Here is a 19,366-nt window from a genome sequence, read left to right as displayed (position 1 = left end):
GTGAATCTTTTATCAGCATGGCAACCAAACAGAGAATTTCACTTTGCAGCATATTTAATTAATTGCATCTACCACTATCTCAAGCAATTTACATCACATATTTAAAATATGCAAACATGAATCATCATTAATATAACAATTAAATGAATGCACAAAATTTACAAACAGCATAATACAAAACATATGGAAGTGATTAAAATGCCAAGATTTAACACAAAAACAAATTCTATACATTATCCATGTTTAGCCTTAAAGTAATTCTTGGTAAACCTCTGTTTTGTGCTAATCAAACAGCATGCTAACACAGCTCAATCCATCAGTCCAGTGAGCTTTCTTCTGGGCAAAAGCCCCATGAAACATCCAAGCTTTTATTGCTTTATGAAAATGTAAATAATCCTCATGTGTTCTCACTTCGTTTGGGATGCTATTCAAAGGTCTGAGCCGATTACAGAGAAGGATCTTGCCTTTGTTATTCTTTACTTGATGAAATACACAAGGAGGTTCACCTGGGTCGATCTCAGGTTCAGCAGTGGCATATAGGAGTAATTTATGTGCCAGGAATTCTGGCCCTAACCCATTCTTCCCTTCATACATCAATATTAACCCCTTTAAATCTGCACTGGTACTCAACCGGAAGCCAATGCAGTAGCTTCAGCAGAGGGGATACATGATCCCTTGCACCCAAAGCTCCTACGACCCTAGCTACCATATTTTGTGATAACTGCAGCCTCCTCACTTTCTAGATTCAAATTTTACAGGCTCAGAACTATAATTCTGCAATTACAATAAAAGATCAGAACAGCTCCATGTGAAATTCTCCTCCAGTACTTACCATGTGCCACTTTCCATCGCTAATGACAGTGGGATGAGCAGCGACCGCCTTTCCCTTCCCTAGGTCGAACAGGAAATGGAGCCGCCCCTCATAAAGCTGAAGACACGCATAATCCATTTGGTTCTGGTGAGCCATGTAAGAAATCAGACCACTGGATGCATAGGTTCTGATGTTTAGTTGTATAGAAAGCCTAGAGAAAAAAAATGTATATCCTCTATTGCTAAACCACAAATAATGGCTCTATAGGAAAAGAAAAAACAAGAGCAAAAGCTTCTTTTATGATGAGCAACTGTACTTTCTTGATTTTAGGTTCTTAGGAGGACATGTGTTATCTTCACTTCTAGTTCAATATATCGCTGCTTCAGGAATTTCAGCTTTCATGCATACAGTATCTCAATTTGTTCAACTATCACAGGATGTCAAATATGCATGCAGCCCCCACTGGGATACAGAAATTTATATACTGATTGATAACAACTGGTGATTTGGGGGGGGGGGAGCAGAGTAGAGGAGGAACAGTCATTTTTGTCATAATTAAAAATTATATCTGTATAAATTAAGTATAAGGGACAAGGACATATTTCCAAAAAAAACCCAAACAACCCAACAATAAACAAACTATACTAATCTACAGTTAGAAAGCACTACTCTTTCATGGAAATCTTTGCTACAGTAAAATGGTGTGAGCTTTTTTTTTTTTTAAGAATCACTTACTTCTTTTTGACAGCAGACTGATCAAAAGGTAGTACCAAGTGACTGCTTTTAGTGAGCCCAAATTGATGAGCATCGGGGACATGATCTGGTTTCTTCTCATCTACTGCGCATTGAGCCTGTAATTGAAAGTGTTTAATTTCAGCTAATGCATAACCAAATAAAGAGGAGTACATGTTTGTGTGTATATGTGTGTATCTGTGAGTTCAGAAACAAAAATGGCATTACAAATACAAGGCATGCAAATCTAAAACAAAAACAAGTTCTACAAATAAGAAAGGAGAACAGGAACATGCACTCATTTTCATGACATGTTAAAGTTTTAGGGGTTAATATTCAAAAGGTTTCTGCATGTAAAATAAGTATATAAGCATGTAAGTAGTGTGTATGCAGGTGTATGCTATTTTGGAAATACTGTATGTGCGTACTAGGGGTGTATAGGGAAAAAAATTGTTTTCATTTTGTTTTTGGGAGATTTATTCCCCATTAATTTTGGTTTATGGAATGTTTGATTTGTTTCATTTGTGTAAAAAAAAAGAATCAAACATTAAAAAAAAAAAAAAAAAGGACAAAAAACAATGCCAAATGGGGCCTCCCACCCACCTGAAAAATGCCAGGGCTAGGCAGGGATGAGCAGAGTTGCTTACCTGTAACAGGTGTTCTCCTAGGACAGCAGGATAGTCCTCAACATGGGTGACATCATTGGATGGAGCCCAGTATGGAACTTTGATCTCAAAGATTCTACAGCTTTCAGCCTGCCCTACTGAGCATGTGCAGCTGTAGTCACCACCCTGCACCCTAGGCAGAGCCCCTCAGTCCATGATACAGCCAATACAAGGAGAAACCAACTCCTAGGGGAGGCGAGAGGGTTTTGTGAGGACTAACATCCTGCTGTCTTAGGAGAAAACCTGTTTACAGGTAAGACACTCTGCTTTCTCCTAGGACAAGCAGGATGGAAGTCCCCACACATGGGTGTATACCAAGCTACAGGCTGTCCAAGCAGGGCAAAGGGGTAAACAGCACAGTGCTGGAGCACTACCTCAGTCCTTTGTGTACAAGGCAGCCGACCCACCAGGCTGGAGAAGAGTTAGGTTCTACAAAGAAAGCCAAGAAAAAGACTGAGACACAAGTCCCCATGCGTAGCAGGGATGCTTAAAGCAGGGGAGTGTTGCGAGTGCAAACTGAAGCAACTGCGCATCACGGAAGACAGTACAAGCAGGGTTTCTGACAAAAACAGTGGATCTAGATTCTCCTGGATACAGGAAGGAGCCAGAGATGTAAATAAAAGAGACTCTAGGTCGAAAACCGCAGTTTCCATTGGTGTGAAAAAACAACCGAAAAACAAACTGAGGTCCGAGAGCCCTCCAGAAAGAGACTGTCAACCACTGACAGCCAAAGGTCTGGAGAAGAGTGCCCGGGTATGGCTGGTAAGCTGAATGGGCAAAAGAAACCCACACCATGCTTGGAAGAACAAGTAGTACCCCCATGGCAGGGCCTGGGACAGACACTGTGTGCCGAAGTTTCAGGCTTAGTTGACCGCGCAGGACAGTGTCAAGGGTTTCAGGAATATGAACAATCCCCAAAACAGACCTGTAGCCCAAAGCTCTTGGAAGGGAGATAAAATGGGCCTGAAGCTCACTCAAGAACACCTGCCAGAACTAGAGATGTGGTTCGTTTTTCGCCCGAATTAGGAAATTACACGAAATTTCCTAATTCGTTGTTGTTTCGGAGGCCCCGAAACCCGAAAAGAATTTTCCCCGAATTTCGGGGAAATTTCGTTTTTCAGGTTTGCCTGGGGAGAGGGGCACAATTTTTTTTTTTTTAAATAAAAACCACCCCAAACCACCCCAAACATTTAAATTAACTATAATACAACACCCCCCCCTGATCCCGATCCCTCCCCAAGACTTACGAACATCCCTGGTGGTCCAGCGGGGTCCCGGGTGCCATTTGATCCTTCGTGCCCATGTTATGTGCTATTGCCAGGCTTGCTCAAAATGGTGCTGAATAGCCTGAACTACCATGTCACAGGGGCTACCGGCGCCATTGGTCAGCCCCTGTCACATGGCCATCGGCGCCATCTTGTGCTCCTGTCATGTGACTGGAGCTGACCAATGGCGCCAAAAGCCTCTGTGACATAGTATGGGCAAAGGCTATCGGTGCCATTTTGATTACTGGCAGCCGACAACAAAATCGCTCTCGGACCCCCATTGGACCCCCAGGGATTATTGGCAAGCCTTGGGGGGGTCAAGAGCCCCCTCAGTGCTTCCATGTGCGTGTGCCGGGAACCGTGCACACATGGACATTCGTGCGCACCTTTTAAAACTGACCCCTATGTGATGTAGTGCATGCTATTCGAGTTGTCATAGTGTGCACTAAATTGAAATAGCATACATTAAATGAAAAATGAAAAAATACAAAATGTTAAAAATAAAAGTACATTTCTAATGCTTACGAATAAATATCAAAACTTTTAATACTCACTTTTGCAGCAGCAGTAGATTGAACTAAAGTTGTAGTGTGTCCTTTCTCTGGGGTGACTCTGGCAGGGGCTGGGGAAGGCTGAGGCTCTGCTTCTTCTAGTTGTGCAGCTTGCTTTGGTTTCTCTGAGAGTAAGCAGTTCTCCATATCTACCTGCTCATACTTTAGTGCAGTAGTAAAATCCAAAAGCCTGGTTTGAAAACAATAGGATGTTAGTGAATTCATGAATTCACTATACTATTAGAGGCCCATATTCAGCCATGGGGCATCTGGCTAAGTTAGTCGAATAAACTTGTCCAGTTAACTTATTATACTGGATCTCAGTGGTGTGGATGTGTCATTGAATATCCCCAGATATCTGAAAATTAGCCGGATAAGTTTATATGGAAACTTTAGGACTGCTCCGAGGATAACTAAGCCAAATAGTGCTGAATAAGTTAGCAAGATAATATTGTTCTGCCTTGGAATACCCCTGATTTATCCAGCTAAGTTTATGGCAGGCTAACAACTTAGCCCGGTAAGTCGAGGGTGCTCAAATGGGTGGGAATTTTAAAAACAAACAAACCGGGGTTTGTCTGGCTAAATCCCAACTTAGCTGGACATACCCCTTTGAATAGGGACCTCTTAAGAGCATAATTATCAAAAGGACTTCTGCAGGTAAAGTAGAAAATTTTGTGACCGATACGTGCATACAATTATGCACACACTCACTGCAGGGTAGATTTTTAAACTTACGCACGCGCGTCCATGTGCACATACTATCCAGGAAGCCACATGGATGCAGCTATTTTATAATATGCGTGCGTTGGCACGCGTTTATTATAAAATACGAGGGGGTACGCGCACAAATTTTTTATTTATGCGCGGCAATGCGATGGCTCCCAGTTCACTCCCAGTCTGCTCCAATTAAGGAGTGGACTGGGAGGGAACTTTCCAAACCACCTGACTAACCTTCCTCCCTCTTCCCCTCTCCTCATCCTATCTAACCCCCATATTTTCGTTTTACCCTTTGCTCCTCTTCCGGAGCACTAGTAACTTGCGTACCCTGGCCAACTGCCGGCGCGCACTTCCCTGGCACAGCGGCAAATGGTTGCTGTACCGGCCGCTTCCAGCCCCGCCCCCGGACCACCCCTTTTCTCTGGGCCCGGCACTTCGGCACGTAACGGGGGTTACACGCGTGGCTGGGCCCTTTTGAAAATGCACCCGGTGCGCGCTAGGCCCAGCCATACGCGTAACCCCCATTTTTTATGCGCGCAGCATTTTTTAAATCTACCTGTAAATGTGCATAACTTTATGTGCACAGGGAAGAGGAGTTCCAGGGGGTGGAGTTTGGCTAGGGTGGCAACTTATGTACTTCTACTTTTAAGAAGTATGTGCATAATTTTTTTTTTCAGCAAAATAATGCCCAAAAAATAGCATGTAGTATGGCCAGGATAATTTTCAAAGCCAACTTATTCATGCAAGTCCGCTTTGAAAATTGGTGTAACTTATGAGGCAGAAATTCAGTAATGTTAGTCTAGCTAAGTTCAGCAGGATTAGAAAATTCCACTACTCTGATCAGCTTTGAGATAACCAAATAATGTGTTATCGAGCTAGCTCAGGGGCGGGGTGAGGTCCTTCTGGGATAGAGCTGGTTATCTGGCTAAATTAGCCAGATAAACCCCAATTTTCAGGAGTCCTAAATTTTGCCAGATAAACTTATCCAGCTAACTTTAACATAGCTGGATATAGTCAGGGGCATGGGCACACCACTAAATATCCCAACAAAGTTAGCTGGACAAGTTTATCCAGCTACCTTTGCTGACCAGAAAGTATCTGAAAATGAACCTCTATGTGCATATTTGCCAGATAACTTAAAGAGCAATGTTACAAAATTTAAGCTTAAAATTGCAGAAACATTTTTCAATTAGTCAGGCACTTCCAATCATATAAGCAAAAGTAAAGTGGAATAGTGAATGCATTTAATAGTAACTGAAGATCTGAAACACAATGAAATTCAAGCTATACACTGGCATACTCTTGCAATGAAAAACTTCTATGCGGCATGCTGAATCACCAACACACCTGTGCTATTCATATTGACTTACTCTTTATTAAAGATGAGATTCCGGATGCAACCATAAAACGATTTCATTGTCTTGAAAACCGTTACACCCTCTCCAGAAGGGATGCCTCCAACATAGAAATTGGAAACATTCATGGGGCTGGTTTCTGCTAGGGGCCCACCCAGCCTTGCTTCTGTAGGGTTACCATCATCCACTTGCACTGTGATTATCCTAGAATACAACATCACAAAGGGATAAAACTATACAACTTATGAATTGGAAAACCAGCAATGAAAAATAAAGCTCCTCATCCATTTATGAAAAATTGTTACAAATTGCAAATAAAATTATATCATTTATTGCACATTTTAAATGTGTCAAGCTTTGGCAAATTTTGATAAGCATTTTAGTTTTTTGGGAAAGAGGGCTTGATAATTTTCCTAGAAATAAAAACATTCATGTCTGTGATAGTTTTCTTCTTCCTCTAGTTTGTTAAATAATTCCTTATGCTAATAATCCAGGAATAACCAAGGAATTGAAAAAAGGGTTCACAACCTATACAATAGCCACATGCTACCTGTGCTTTTATTAGTAATGACAATAAATTGTATCCCGCCTTACTGATTGAAAGTATATGGCAGTAGTCATTTTTAGCTTTGAATTTGACTCCTCTGGTAAAAATTCCATGCATTATAAACAGGATTTCTGCTTTTAGGTTTATACCAATAAATCATCCCCAATGAAAAAAAACTGCTTATTGGATAAAATCTAGAAAAACATTGCTGCCCCTACTACTCTCTCACTCCTCCCATTGCCTGACTTGGATCCTCCATTCTGGTTTCCATGTTTATGACTTCCTAGCTGCTCAGGTTTTTGGCAGTGGATGGGCCTCCATCTTTCTTCTCCTCCCTCTGGTTCCACTGCAGTGCACAGCTGTTCCCAAAGGCAAGATTCTGAGCTGGTGGGAGAAGGACAGAAGGAGCAACCTAGGGAGTTTGAGAGTTGTGGAGAAAAAGCTGAGGACAGGCTGATAGAGAGAGTGATGGAGGTGGGGATGGGGGAGAAGGCTAGGGCTATAATGGGGAGTGTGATAGTTGGTGGTGGGTGGAGGAGTTAAAATCCCACTTCCTCCATTGACCTTGGTCAAATCATTTTATCTCCCGTTGACTCAGGTACCCACTTAAAGGAGAATTTTAAAAGCACTACATGCGCCAAAGCCAGGAGATATGCGTGTGTTTTGGGCCAGCGTGTGCCGCACGGATTTTAAGAAGTGCCTGAGGAGGTACGTGTACAAATCAAAATGTTAAAAAAGGGGTGGGGTGTGGGCATGGTCTGTGAGGAGCATGGACAGAGCACGGCATTCTGGGAAGGTCACTTGAAACGTGCATGCAAGTATTTACGCACACAAGCATGTGCTGGTGTTCCCCACTGCGTCACTTTACTTCTTCTATGGATGGCGTGTAAGTTTTAAAATAAAAAAATCTGTGCTAGTGAGCGGGGTTTGAAGGGTTGCCCCTAGAGTAGAAGGGAGGAAGGTTAATTAGGGGGGTAAACTGAAAATGGACTGGGGAAAATGATAATTGCAACAGCACATATCTAATAAAATCCCCCTACTTAGGCGGTAGAGCTGGCATTTGCATGCACAAGCGCACGGCCATACAAAATACACGCACATGTATGTGCGTACTGCCGATATTATATCATATGCTCATATATGTGATTTATAAAACGGCTGCATCCATTTGCGCGTACATGTACACCCGTGCGGCTGTTTAAAAATTATCTTCTCCGATTGTAAGATCTTTCGAGCAAGGAATTATTGTACCTGAATTACTAATACTGTAAGCAGTCTTGAGCATTATTTGGAAAGGCAGGCTAAAAAGAAATCCAAACAAATTTGATTCCAACAGTCAAAAAATATTAAGAGGTAGAACAAAGAAATTGACAAGACTGTGCTAACTTCAGAGACTTGCACATTATGAAAACATTGGTGGTTGAATGTTTTATTTCAAGCATTTTTTTTATTTCTTTATTAACATATATTTACTTGGTCACCTGGAGACACCTATCTTATTCTCATAGTGCTGCCTTCTGATGAATCTGGAGTTGAGAAAAACCAAAATGGTTCAGGTCCCCCAGGAGAAAGAATGAGACGGAGATAGATGATCGACTCAACATATAAACCTTGGTAACCTAGCTACAGAATTTTTATTTTGGGCAAAAGTGATTCAGCAAAGACTTTGAACAACAAAAAAGGAACGCTAAGCTTCCCATGTACCTCTTATTCCGAGTCAGGATAACAGAATGCTCTTCTCCATCATGGTATGGCTGTGCTGTAGATTTGATGCTTATTCTTTTAGTGCTTGCACCATCCCCAGGATTCACTTGCAGCTCAATATGGCCATCAACCAGTACAATGGAAAAGAAAGGCTGCAGAGAGAGATTCAACCATTTTAATTCTTTCACTTCAATCAAAATTCCACAATTTTTTGCCAAAATACAAACAATGAGGTCACAATTATCAACAGACCGGGCATAAAAGCAACTTAATTTCAACATTAACAATTACCAGGGGGACATTCAGACTAATTGCTGGACTGGCAAGCATGCTCTCTCCATCTTTATCAGATACACATGTTATTATAGGCAATGAAACAGAGAAAAGAACATTTCACCCCAGGCTAGGGAAGGACTTTTCCCTACAGCAATTTACATACTAAAAACATTGAAATCTGTAGGTATTTATATTAAACTAACACAGCATGGGCCAGATACCTCCTACTAATAAGATTGTTACCATTATAGAACATCTCATCATTGCTTCATTTGTCTCTCATGCTTCCTCTCAAGCATTTGTATACTGCCACCTCGTACCATGAAAGGCAAATGACATATTAACCCAATAGCACTTATCTTTTTTATTTACATTTATCCTTCGCTATGCCTCCCTGACAGACAAATCTTCATAGAATCATTTCCAGCTCAATATATACAAAGAAAAGGAAAATTGGTTCTTACCTGATAGTTTTCATTCCTGTAGTACCACAGATCAGTCCAGACTCCTGGGTTTTGCCTCCCTGCCAGCAGATGGAGATAGAGAAAGTTTCACTGACACTGTACATAAACCCAGTGTGCCACCTGCAGTCCCTCAGTATTAACCTGTACCCAAGCCAAGATGACAGCAACAACCTTAAATTTCTAAGCAAACTTCTAAGCAAACTTGCTCCCCTTCAATGAGCCGGAAGATGAAGTTGCCCATAAAGACAATGGAAAACACGTTACCCAAATTTAACATAAGTGACCGGCACTGAAAAACCTCGAACAACTTGTACTATATACAAAGCAACAGTAGGAGCAGCGGACTCCCCCCCACCCCCAGTAAATGGGTGGGTCTCTGGACTGAGAGGTGATCCGATCTACAAAGAGATGATATGATCTATGGAAGTCATAAGTGACCTTTAGAAAGCCTAAGCTCCCTCGCGTGAGGTATAGAGGAATCCAAATCCATAAAAGCTGGAAGCTCTACTGTGTATGATGGAATACCAAGACTATCTCAGGCAGAAAAGAAGGTACCATGCATAAAGATTCCCCTGAATCAGACATCTGTAGGAAGGGATCTTGACACAATAGTGCCTGGAGCTCCGAAATTCTCCTGGCTGAACAAGTAGCCACCAAGAAAACCATTTTAAGAATCAAGTCTTTAACAGTAGCTCTCTTTAGTGGTTCAAACCAAGCCTCACACAATCCTCTAAGGACTAATTCAGATTCCAAGATGCAAATGTTCCGCACCTGAGGACGCAAGTCGTTAGTTCCCTGAAGGAACCGTACATCATCCAGATGTGAGGACAAGAGAATACACCTGCACCTTACTGCAGAGACAACCCAGTGTCACTATCTGGACTCTCAGAGAGTTAAAGGCCAGTCCCTTGACCAGAACCTTTCTATAGAAAAGTCAAAATATGCGACACCACAGCATGAACAGTAGCAGACCAGGACTTGAAGATGCTCCATATGTGCACATACGTCAAGGATGTAGAAGATCCCCTAGCCTGCAATAAGGTGGAATTATCCCCTCCATCTCAGACATCTTCTCTCAGAAGCAAAGCCATAAGACAGAAATGAGCCACCTGACCCAAAAATATTGGGCCCTGGTGGACACAGTCAATCACTGTCCGAACCTCAGGGGCCCAACTATGGCCATGTTGATCAGATCTGGGATACATAGTTGATGTGGCCATTCTGGAGTTACCAGTATCATGTGGCCCGGATGTTTCTCTATCCGTCATAATCCCTTGTCTACCAGAGGCCACGGGAGGGAAGACAAAGAAGAATCCCTCGAGTCCATGGCAGCACTAGAGCTCCGATTCCTTTGTTCCATGTTCTGTTCAGCGGCTGTAAAACCGTGACACCTTGATGTTCTCTTTGGTCAGGTAATCCCCATCTTCTGTGAATGAGACACATCACTACCTCTGACAGCTCCCATTCCTTGGGGTCTAACTTTATCCGACTGATAAAACCTGCCTGAATATTAGAGATGTGCAGTCGTTTATCACAAATTAGGCAATTACAACAAAATTGCCTAATTTGTAGTGGTTCGGGGGCCACGAAACCCGAAAAGGATTTTCCCCGAACTTTGGGGAAACTTCGTTTTTCGGGTTTGTGTGGGGAGAGGGGCACATTTTTTTTTAAATTAAAAACCACCCCAATCATTCAGATTAAGTATAATACAACCACCCTCCCCCCATCCCGATCCCTCCCCAAGACTTACTAACATCCCTGGGGGTCCAGCAGGGTCCCGGGTTCCATTTGTCCCTCCGTGCCCGGTGTGCTACTGCAAGCCGTGCTCAAAATGGTGCCGAATAGCCTCTGAACTACTATGTCACAGGGGCTACTGGCGCCATTGGTCAGCCCCTGTCACATGCTCATACCATGTGACGGGGGCTGACCAATGGCGCCGGTAGCCCCTGTGACATAGTATGGGCAAAGGCTATCGGTGCCATTTTGATTCCTGGCATCAGACGGCACGCGTGCAGGAGATCGCTCCCGGATCCCCGCTGGACCCCTAGGGACTTTTGGCCAGCTTGGGGGGGCCTCCTGACCCCCCCCCCCCAAGGCTTGCCAATAATCCCTGGGGGTCCAGCGGGGGTCCGGGAGCGATTTCATTGTCGGCTGCCAGGAATCAAAATGGCGCCGATAGCCTTTGCCCATACTATGTCACAGGGGCTACCGGCGCCATTGGTCAGTCCCCGTCACATGGTATGAGCACATGGTATGACAGGGGCTGACCAATGGCGCCGGTAGCCCCTGTGACATAGTAGTTCAGAGGCTATTCGGCACCATTTTGAGGAGCACGGCTTGCAGTAGCACACCGGGCACGGAGGGACAAATGGAACCCGGGACCCCGCTGGATCCCCAGGGATGTTAGTAAGTCTTGGGGAGGGATTGGGATGGTGGGGGGGGGGGGGTTGTATGTAATGTTTTAAAATGATTTTAAATGCTCTGGGTGGGTTTTTTTTTAGCTTCGTTTCCCCCTTCGTTTTTTGGGCCGGTTTCGGGTTTCCTCGTTTCGTTTTTCAAAAAAACTAAACGAGAAAACCCGAATTTTACCACGAAGTATCCGAGTCAAAAAATGACCAGGCAGAAAAAAACGAAGCACATTTCTACTGAATATTGTTCACTCCGGTGATATGAGACATGGCCAGCTGCTCCAAGTGCTGCTCTTCCCAGAGAATCAACTCCGGGGCCTCTCAAGCCATTGCCTGATTCTTGATTCTGCCTTGATGGTTGACATAGTCCACTGTTACTGCATTGTCCGATAGGATGCATACTGGATGGCCACATAACCTTGGCAGACAGGCAAGCAATGCAAAATGCACCGCTCTCATCGCAAACCGATTGACAGGCCATGAAGCCTCTTGTTTCAACCACTGGTCTTGCACCGACTGATCTTGCCATGCTGCCCTCCATCAGGAGAGGCTTGCATCAGTGATAACTGTTATCCAATTCAGAATCTCAAATTCCATACCATGCACAAGAATGGTAGGAGTAAGTCACTACGAAAAACTGTCCCTGGCTTCTCTCTCTAATGGAAGAGGAAGATGAAACTCTTCCAATAACAGATTCCAGCATGAGAGAAGAGCCCCCTGCAGAAGCCGCATATGTTCAAACACCCAATGCATTAATTCCAATGTTGATGCCATTGAACCTGTAAATAGTCCCAAACCCTGGGCACTGAAAACTCTAGCAGAAGCCTAATATGACTCTGCAATTTCGGCAATCTCTCTCAGTGAGAAACACTCTCTCTGCCAATGTGTCGAACTGATACTCCAGAGTTTGTAAGAGATACTCCAGAGTTTGTAAGAGAACTAAATGGCTCGTTTCTAGGTTCACCAACCATCCTAGAGACTTCAAGTGCATCGGTACCTTTTGTACTCATTGTTGACAGAGGTCATCTGATTTTGCACGAATGAGCCAGTCATCCAGATATGGATACACCGACATACCCTCCTTTTACAATGAGGCCGCCCTCACTACCATCACCTTGATGAAGATAAATGGAGCCATCGCCAGCCCAAGGGAAGGGCTCAAAACTGAAAATGTTCCCTTAGGACCATGAATCTCCTGAATCTCTGGTGCTTGAGCCTGATAGCTGTGTGCAGATACACCTACATAAAGGCAAGAGATGCCAAGTCGTCTCGCTTGTGTACTGTCACTATCATGGACCTCAGAGTTGGACCTCAGCGTTTCAGAGTTTACCTTCTTTAAATCCAATATCTCTTGAATTGAATACAGAGGGAAAAGAAATCTTGGGAGCACGGCCATCAGGCTCTGTAGGAGTGTGGAGGCATGGTCCCATCTCAAGGGAGGATGTGAGCCCTTGGATCAAGGCGCGGCTCAGGGAGGAGCCCCAAGACACACCACGAGAGGTGAGCAGGTATGAGCAAGGGCGGAGCAGGAGCAAGGCTGGACTGAAGACACGGTGAATAATATCTGGAACAGGAACAAGGCAGGATCAGCCCTCCAGTGGACCTACATGCACCAATGAGACTCCTGTCATTTGGTAGCCCTTCCAGACCCGCTGCTTGGGAACGACAAGTGCATGAGGCCAGACGGAGGCTGAGGGCAGGAACAAGAAGACTCAGACGAAGCCTCAGGATACTCGGAGGATTCAGAAATAGACTTGGATACTCAGGAGACTCAGACAAAAACTTGGATACTCGGAATACTCGGAGGACTCAGACAAGGATTCAGGTTGCTCGGAGGTTTCAGGCAAGGATTCAGGTTGCTCGGAAGACTCAGACAAGGATTCAGGTTGCTCATAAGTTTTAGGCAAGGATTCAGGAGTCAGGCGAAAGTACTGGGTGAGAACTGCATTGCAGTACGCCCTACACAGCCGCCCATGGCTGGTCGCAGACCACGCTGAACGCGAAGCAGACTCCAGGTGAAGAAGTGGAACTTGAGACTGGAACATGACGAAGATTCAGTAGAGGCCTGCACCGGGGCATGCCCTACACAGCCGCCTCTGGCTGGTCACGGACCACCTGGAGCGGAGCAGGTTCTGGCAGAGTCTTAGGCATGGATGGAAGCAGGCACAAGGGACTCAGATGACCGGGACAGGATTCAAGACTCAGAACTCTAGACTCAGGATTCTCAGAAGGAAGGCATTAAAAACAGAAGTCTTCCGGAGGCTTGAGCTGCAGACGAGAAGAAGGCCTTGTACCACGAGGCACCCTACACAACGGGGGCACGCCAGGAGAAGTGGAAAGATGAGGGACCTGGGAACTGGACAAATTGCTGAAGATGAAATGGACGGAGTCAGGACAGGAACATCGGACATCAGAAACATGGAACATGGCACCTCAGGACAAGGGACATCAGGACTTCTGGACAAGGAACATCTGGACATCAGGAGAACTGGACATCTCGAACATCAGGAACATGAGACAGGCAACGAGGGCCGAGACCAGGAACATCAGGATGACGAAGTTCTAGAACACGAAGAACATGGAACGAAGATCCATCAAGGCACAGGAAGACCACGGAGGACCTGGATCCGAAGAAGACCACAGATGCTGTGAAGACCACATCCGAAGGCACTGAGGAAATGAGGCTGGGCCCTTTTATAGGCCTGGTCCAGGAACAGGCTGATGATGTCACTGCTGAGGGCCGCAGGGCTTTTCTCGCCACTGGCTCTTTAAAAGCTGAGAAGAGGTGCACGCCCACGCCTAAGGAGAGCTGGGAGGCTGGAGACATCAGCGGCGTCCCTGCCACGTGGAAGGCCAGGCAGGCTGCGGTATCGGTGGCGGCACCCCTGCTGCAAGAGGATGAAGACAGGCAGGGGCAGCAGCGGCTTCAGCTGCGAAGGAGAACTCCCGACAGCGGAACTAGGACTGCGGGGAATCCAAGACGCCGCGGCACGGCTTGCCGTGAGGGACGGCGTCAGAGTCGCTTGAAAGGTAGGGACTGCTTGTGGCTAGGCCCGCAAGCAGGATCCTAACAAGAAAAAGGACGTTTAACTTAAAATTGACCTCCCACCACACTAAGCTTGTTCAAGGTCTGAGCCAACAGACTTTGGCCACGCCGAGCATGTTCAGAGTTTGAGCCAACAAACTCAGCAAGACATCTCTGTGAAAAAAGAAAAAATCTGAGCAGAGTCCAAAGCGGTTCTCAATCATATGCAATTTCTCCCTCTTCTAGAGGTGAGAAAGCCAATTCCCCCATCGGAATCCTCCGGTGTCTTATGATCTACACCCCCTTGAACATTACCAGGGACAGCCACCCTTTGGCATACAATCCCTACACAGTAGGTTGCTTCGCCTTTGCTGGGCACCTCTGTAGAAAGGTCTGCAGGCCCTGGAAACATTCCACCCAAGAGAAGGAGGATGGATCTATACCGGAGCCCATAGGCCCAAACTTGCTCTCTCCAACCTCTCTCTCGGGGAAGCTTCTGCCCTCAGGAATAAGAGAGGAAGAGAACTGACCATTGCCTCGCCTCCCACTCCACTCCCCTCCAGAGACACCATAAGCAGAGGGGATGTCCCAACATGGACAAAAGCTGTAGTAGTCAAATTGCTTTGAGTTTCTAAACAGCGCTGACACAAACGGAGAGAGTGAGGACTGAATTGCTATCAGATGGCAAGCCTCACAGATAGCAAGGGACTTGGACCTGTTTGTCCCCGATGCCTAGCTCTCCTGAACTTCGGCTCTAGGTGGCCTTCTGTGCATACACCAGTGCCACCCAGGTGTACAAACAGAAGTACATGTGCAAATATGCAATTATATAGTCCATGGTTGTATGCACACAAGTACCTGTGCAAAGAGACGCTGAAGTTCAGTTTGCAGTCTTATGTATACAAGTACCCGCACAAATATGCACTCCAGTCTAGGTCGCGGCCTTACATGCACAAGTACCTATGCAAATACATGCTCAAGTACCTACACAAATATGTGCTCACGCACAGACGTACACGCTTAAATCTAGGCCACAACCTTATGCATATAGCAATTGCATGAGCAGGGACCTATGTGGCGAGAATACGCCCACATGCCTACGCACACGGGAAAAGAACCACTGCCGTGGGCAACACACAGCTAAGCAAAGATGCCTGCACCTTCAGTGTGTTTAGGCCCGGATCCATTTAACATCCAGCATTGAAAATCATCGGCCTGAAGAGCTTCTCAACAGCTTAGGCCTCTTGACTAACTGATAATCCATGGAGACTGGGGCCAAGAGCCAGCATCTTGCTAAATACACTTTGTACATAAGTAAATTAAAACCAGCAGGAGATCTCTACCAGAACCAGCGACCTCTTCAGTGAAATGCCTCTCTGCACCTCTATGGGACAGGGAAATGCCGGCAACAGTCTCCATACTGGCCCATGGGTACCCAATTACACATACAATTTGGTGAGTCATCAAATACAGAATAAAGGGACCATAAAACATACACAGAAATGTACAGACAAACTGAACTGGAAATCACAACAAGTTAGACTGTATGTAATGCAGCAATGGAAAAACAGAAAATACCATCATTCCTCATAAAAATCAAACAATAAAATCAAGAACTATAAAACATCACAATAGGAAAATCATACTAAAAATATATATTTCAAAACTCCAGTAATTTAACTCATGGAAATTTTCAAAAATTTGTATATAACACCAACAAAATATTTCAAAAAGAGCAGACATCAAATAATATTCAATGATTAAAACTAATAAGGATTTTAAAAAGCCCCTGCTGTCCCCTTCTGTGGGAGCTCTTGATTTCCAGGCACCCTGATATTGTCGAGGATTAGGAGGTTATCCTCTCTCTCTCACACATACTCACATGTCCATTTTCTCTCATACATACACTGTCACATACATACACATTCATGCTCTTATATCCACCATAACCTCTCGCTCTCACTGACACTGACACACTCTCAGGCTCTAAGACAGTCTCTCCCCCTCCACACACAAACTCTTACTCCCTTGGATTTTCTCATACACACTCATGCTCTCACACTCACTGGCTCCCTCACATACACACAAACACACACACCCAGGCAAACTTCTAGTCATTCTCACACACACACACTGACCCCCAGGCAGGCTCCCATTCATTTTTACACCACTCCCTCCCCATCTCCCAGGCATGCACACATTCATTCTCACACACACAGACCCCCAGGCAGGCACCCATGTATTCACACACATACACCCCCAAGCAGACTCCCATTAATACACATGCACACACTAAAAGCAGACCCCCCTCTCTTTTACCAGCAACCTCGGAACCTCTCTCATTCCTCTGCTGCCATTGTCACTGCTGCCGCATGGCTATTGGGGAGATGCTGCTACTGACACTGAAGCCCATTCTGCTGCTTCCTCTGTGCAGGCCCCGTGGGCTTTCACTTTCTCCATGCTGATCTCGTACATTGTGAGATCCGCATAGAGAAAGTGCTATTCTTGCACATTCCCAAAGATTACATGTGCCAATCACTAAAAAGTAATTCATTTTTTTTTACCTTTGCTGTCTGATCTTAGTTTTCTAATTGGTTAGTCACAGGCTTTTTTTCCCACCTTCCCTTTCTTATTTTTTTTGCCAATTCCTTTTATATTGTCTTTTTTTCTGTTTCTTTTCTCTCCATCTTCTTCCCTCAAACACACAGTCAGGTTCTCATTCTCACATGCATTTCTCTCTCTCTCACACACAAGCTCTCACTGTCACATGCTCTCTCATATAAAATCATTCATACACACAGTCTCTCACTGGCACATGCTGTCTGTGTCTCACACACACACAGGCTCTCTCTCACTCCCACATGCTGTCTTGCTCAAGCACAGGCTCTCACTGTCACATGCTCTCTCTCATACAATCATTCATACACACAGGCTCTCACTGTCACATGCTGTCTCTCTCACACACACAGAGGCTCACACATGCTGTCTCTGCAAACATTCAGGTCCTCACTCTCACACACAATCTCTCAAGTCATCTCATACACGCATACACACACACACTCTACAGACCCTCAGCCTCTCTCTCACCTCTGGGCCTCCTCTTCGCGGGTCACTGCAGGATGGGCTCTGCAGCGGCCCTGATCTTCTCGGGCCGTGGCGGCCCTGCTACCGGGCCTCTTCCTCTTCTCGGGCTGTTGCAACTTGGGATTCGCGGTGGCCTGTAAGCACTGCTCCTCTTCTGCAAGCACTGATGTTCCTCCTCCTTCCTGCCCACGCGGCTCCGTGCAACGTTTACTTCCGGGGCCGCACAGGCAGGAAGGAGGAGGAGCATCAGCGCGTTTAAACGCAATCTTTTTCTTCGGGCCGTGGTGACGTGAGCCTCACCACGGCCCTGCCAATCTGCCTGGCTTAGCGCCGCATGAGCCTCCCTGCGCCTGGGGGCATTGGCTCCCCACGGGATACCACTGCTCGCGGCGCCCCAGGCCCAGGCCTAGTGCTCCCACCGGCCCTGCCCGCAGGTTTCTCTTTGGGCCGCAGCGCCAGCAGACCCTCTTCTTGTCTTTGGCCGGGAAGTTTAAAAAAAAAAAAAAAAATCACGTGATGGGAGCGACCGGCCCACTGGGGGAAGCCCGAGCCCCCGATAGGCCAATCCGCCCCTGGTCATGCTCAACACAGACCCCTGAATGCCATGCATGTTTTGCTTCATGCACACGCTTTTCCTCCCCACACCCGCGGCACCACCAGCACCTCAAAGGCAAGCAGGGGAACAGTCCCTCAGCACCACGGAGCCATCTCCCGGTCTTCTCCACAGGTAGAGAAACTGCTGAAAAACCTCATCGCTGAGCTCCCTGAGCTGCTAAGGTAGATTCCCCCCCTGGAACCCCGTTGCTGCACAGATTCCTCTATCCTAGTTCCTTGTTCTCTCTATTTTTTTTTTTTTACTCTGAGAACAAATAAAGATGCATAGAAAACAATACTTTCCTTTGGTGCAGAGGTTCAGGTTCCAGGAGCGCAGGCCACATATGGCAGATCAGCAAAGAGCCAAACCACTGGCTATATCAGTCTCTTTTCGTCAAACTTTAGCGATTCAGCCCAAGAGAAACCTTTTAAAAGGGATACTTCCCTGCTCCACTGGGCTTGCTGTGCAGAAATGCCAGCAGATTCCACCTCTGTCTCATGAGGGATCTGGACCACCAGATGTCCATCCCATGGACCTCTAGACTGAGCTATCAGAAGGGTCACCAAACCCCTGCTTGTTCACCTCAAACCAGGGAGAATGGCCCCACCAGGACCTCACAACCCCTAGGAGGATCCAGAAATTTTATCTATTAATCTTGTTTTTCTCTCTCTCCAGACTGCAGATTTGACACCATCTACCATCTGCTGGAGACAGAGAAAACCTGAGGGACTGCTGGTGGCACACTGGGTTATGTACAGTGTTAGTGAAACTTTCTTTGTCTCCATCTGCTGGCAGGGAGGCAAAACCTAGGAGCCTGGACTGATATGGGAACATACAGGGAAATTACAATAAAAATCAAATATCTTAATTCTGTCTTACCAGTGAATGTTATCTACATTTAATCCCTGCCACACAATTTGGCAAGAATAAGAGCTTTCTATCTGGATAAACTCAAACACTGGAATAGAAAGGTCACTAGCAGCCAAGGATAAGAACAAGGCCCAAAGTTGAGGAACTGTGCACAATGTCTACCAGTGATATCACTTGCTCTAATCAGTCTAGTCTAATCAGTCTAGTCAGCCCAATCATTCCTGTCAGCATAGAATATGCAAAACAATACCGTGCTCCTTATACACTTTCTATCATTTTTTATATAACATTTATCTA

General features: G+C 45.5%; 1 protein-coding gene across 1 annotated transcript in view; it reads right to left on the bottom strand.

Annotated features, from left to right (window-relative positions):
- Positions 1-19,366, bottom strand: part of LAMA1 (laminin subunit alpha 1) — a 395,343-nt gene that overhangs the window by 27,444 nt on the left and 348,533 nt on the right. The window contains exons 54-58 of the mRNA XM_029591028.1: positions 8,348-8,499; positions 6,112-6,300; positions 4,028-4,214; positions 1,547-1,662; positions 833-1,022 (exon numbers count right to left, since the gene is read on the bottom strand). Of these exons, the coding sequence (XP_029446888.1) occupies positions 833-1,022; positions 1,547-1,662; positions 4,028-4,214; positions 6,112-6,300; positions 8,348-8,499 (834 nt within the window). The remainder of the gene's footprint in view (positions 1-832; positions 1,023-1,546; positions 1,663-4,027; positions 4,215-6,111; positions 6,301-8,347; positions 8,500-19,366) is intronic.

The sequence above is a fragment of the Rhinatrema bivittatum genome, chromosome 2, assembly GCF_901001135.1.
Source record: "Rhinatrema bivittatum chromosome 2, aRhiBiv1.1, whole genome shotgun sequence".
Classification (NCBI taxonomy): Eukaryota; Metazoa; Chordata; class Amphibia; order Gymnophiona; family Rhinatrematidae; genus Rhinatrema; species Rhinatrema bivittatum.
The sequence above is the reverse complement of the archived record's forward strand: the minus strand, read 5'-3'. Positions and strand labels throughout refer to the sequence as shown.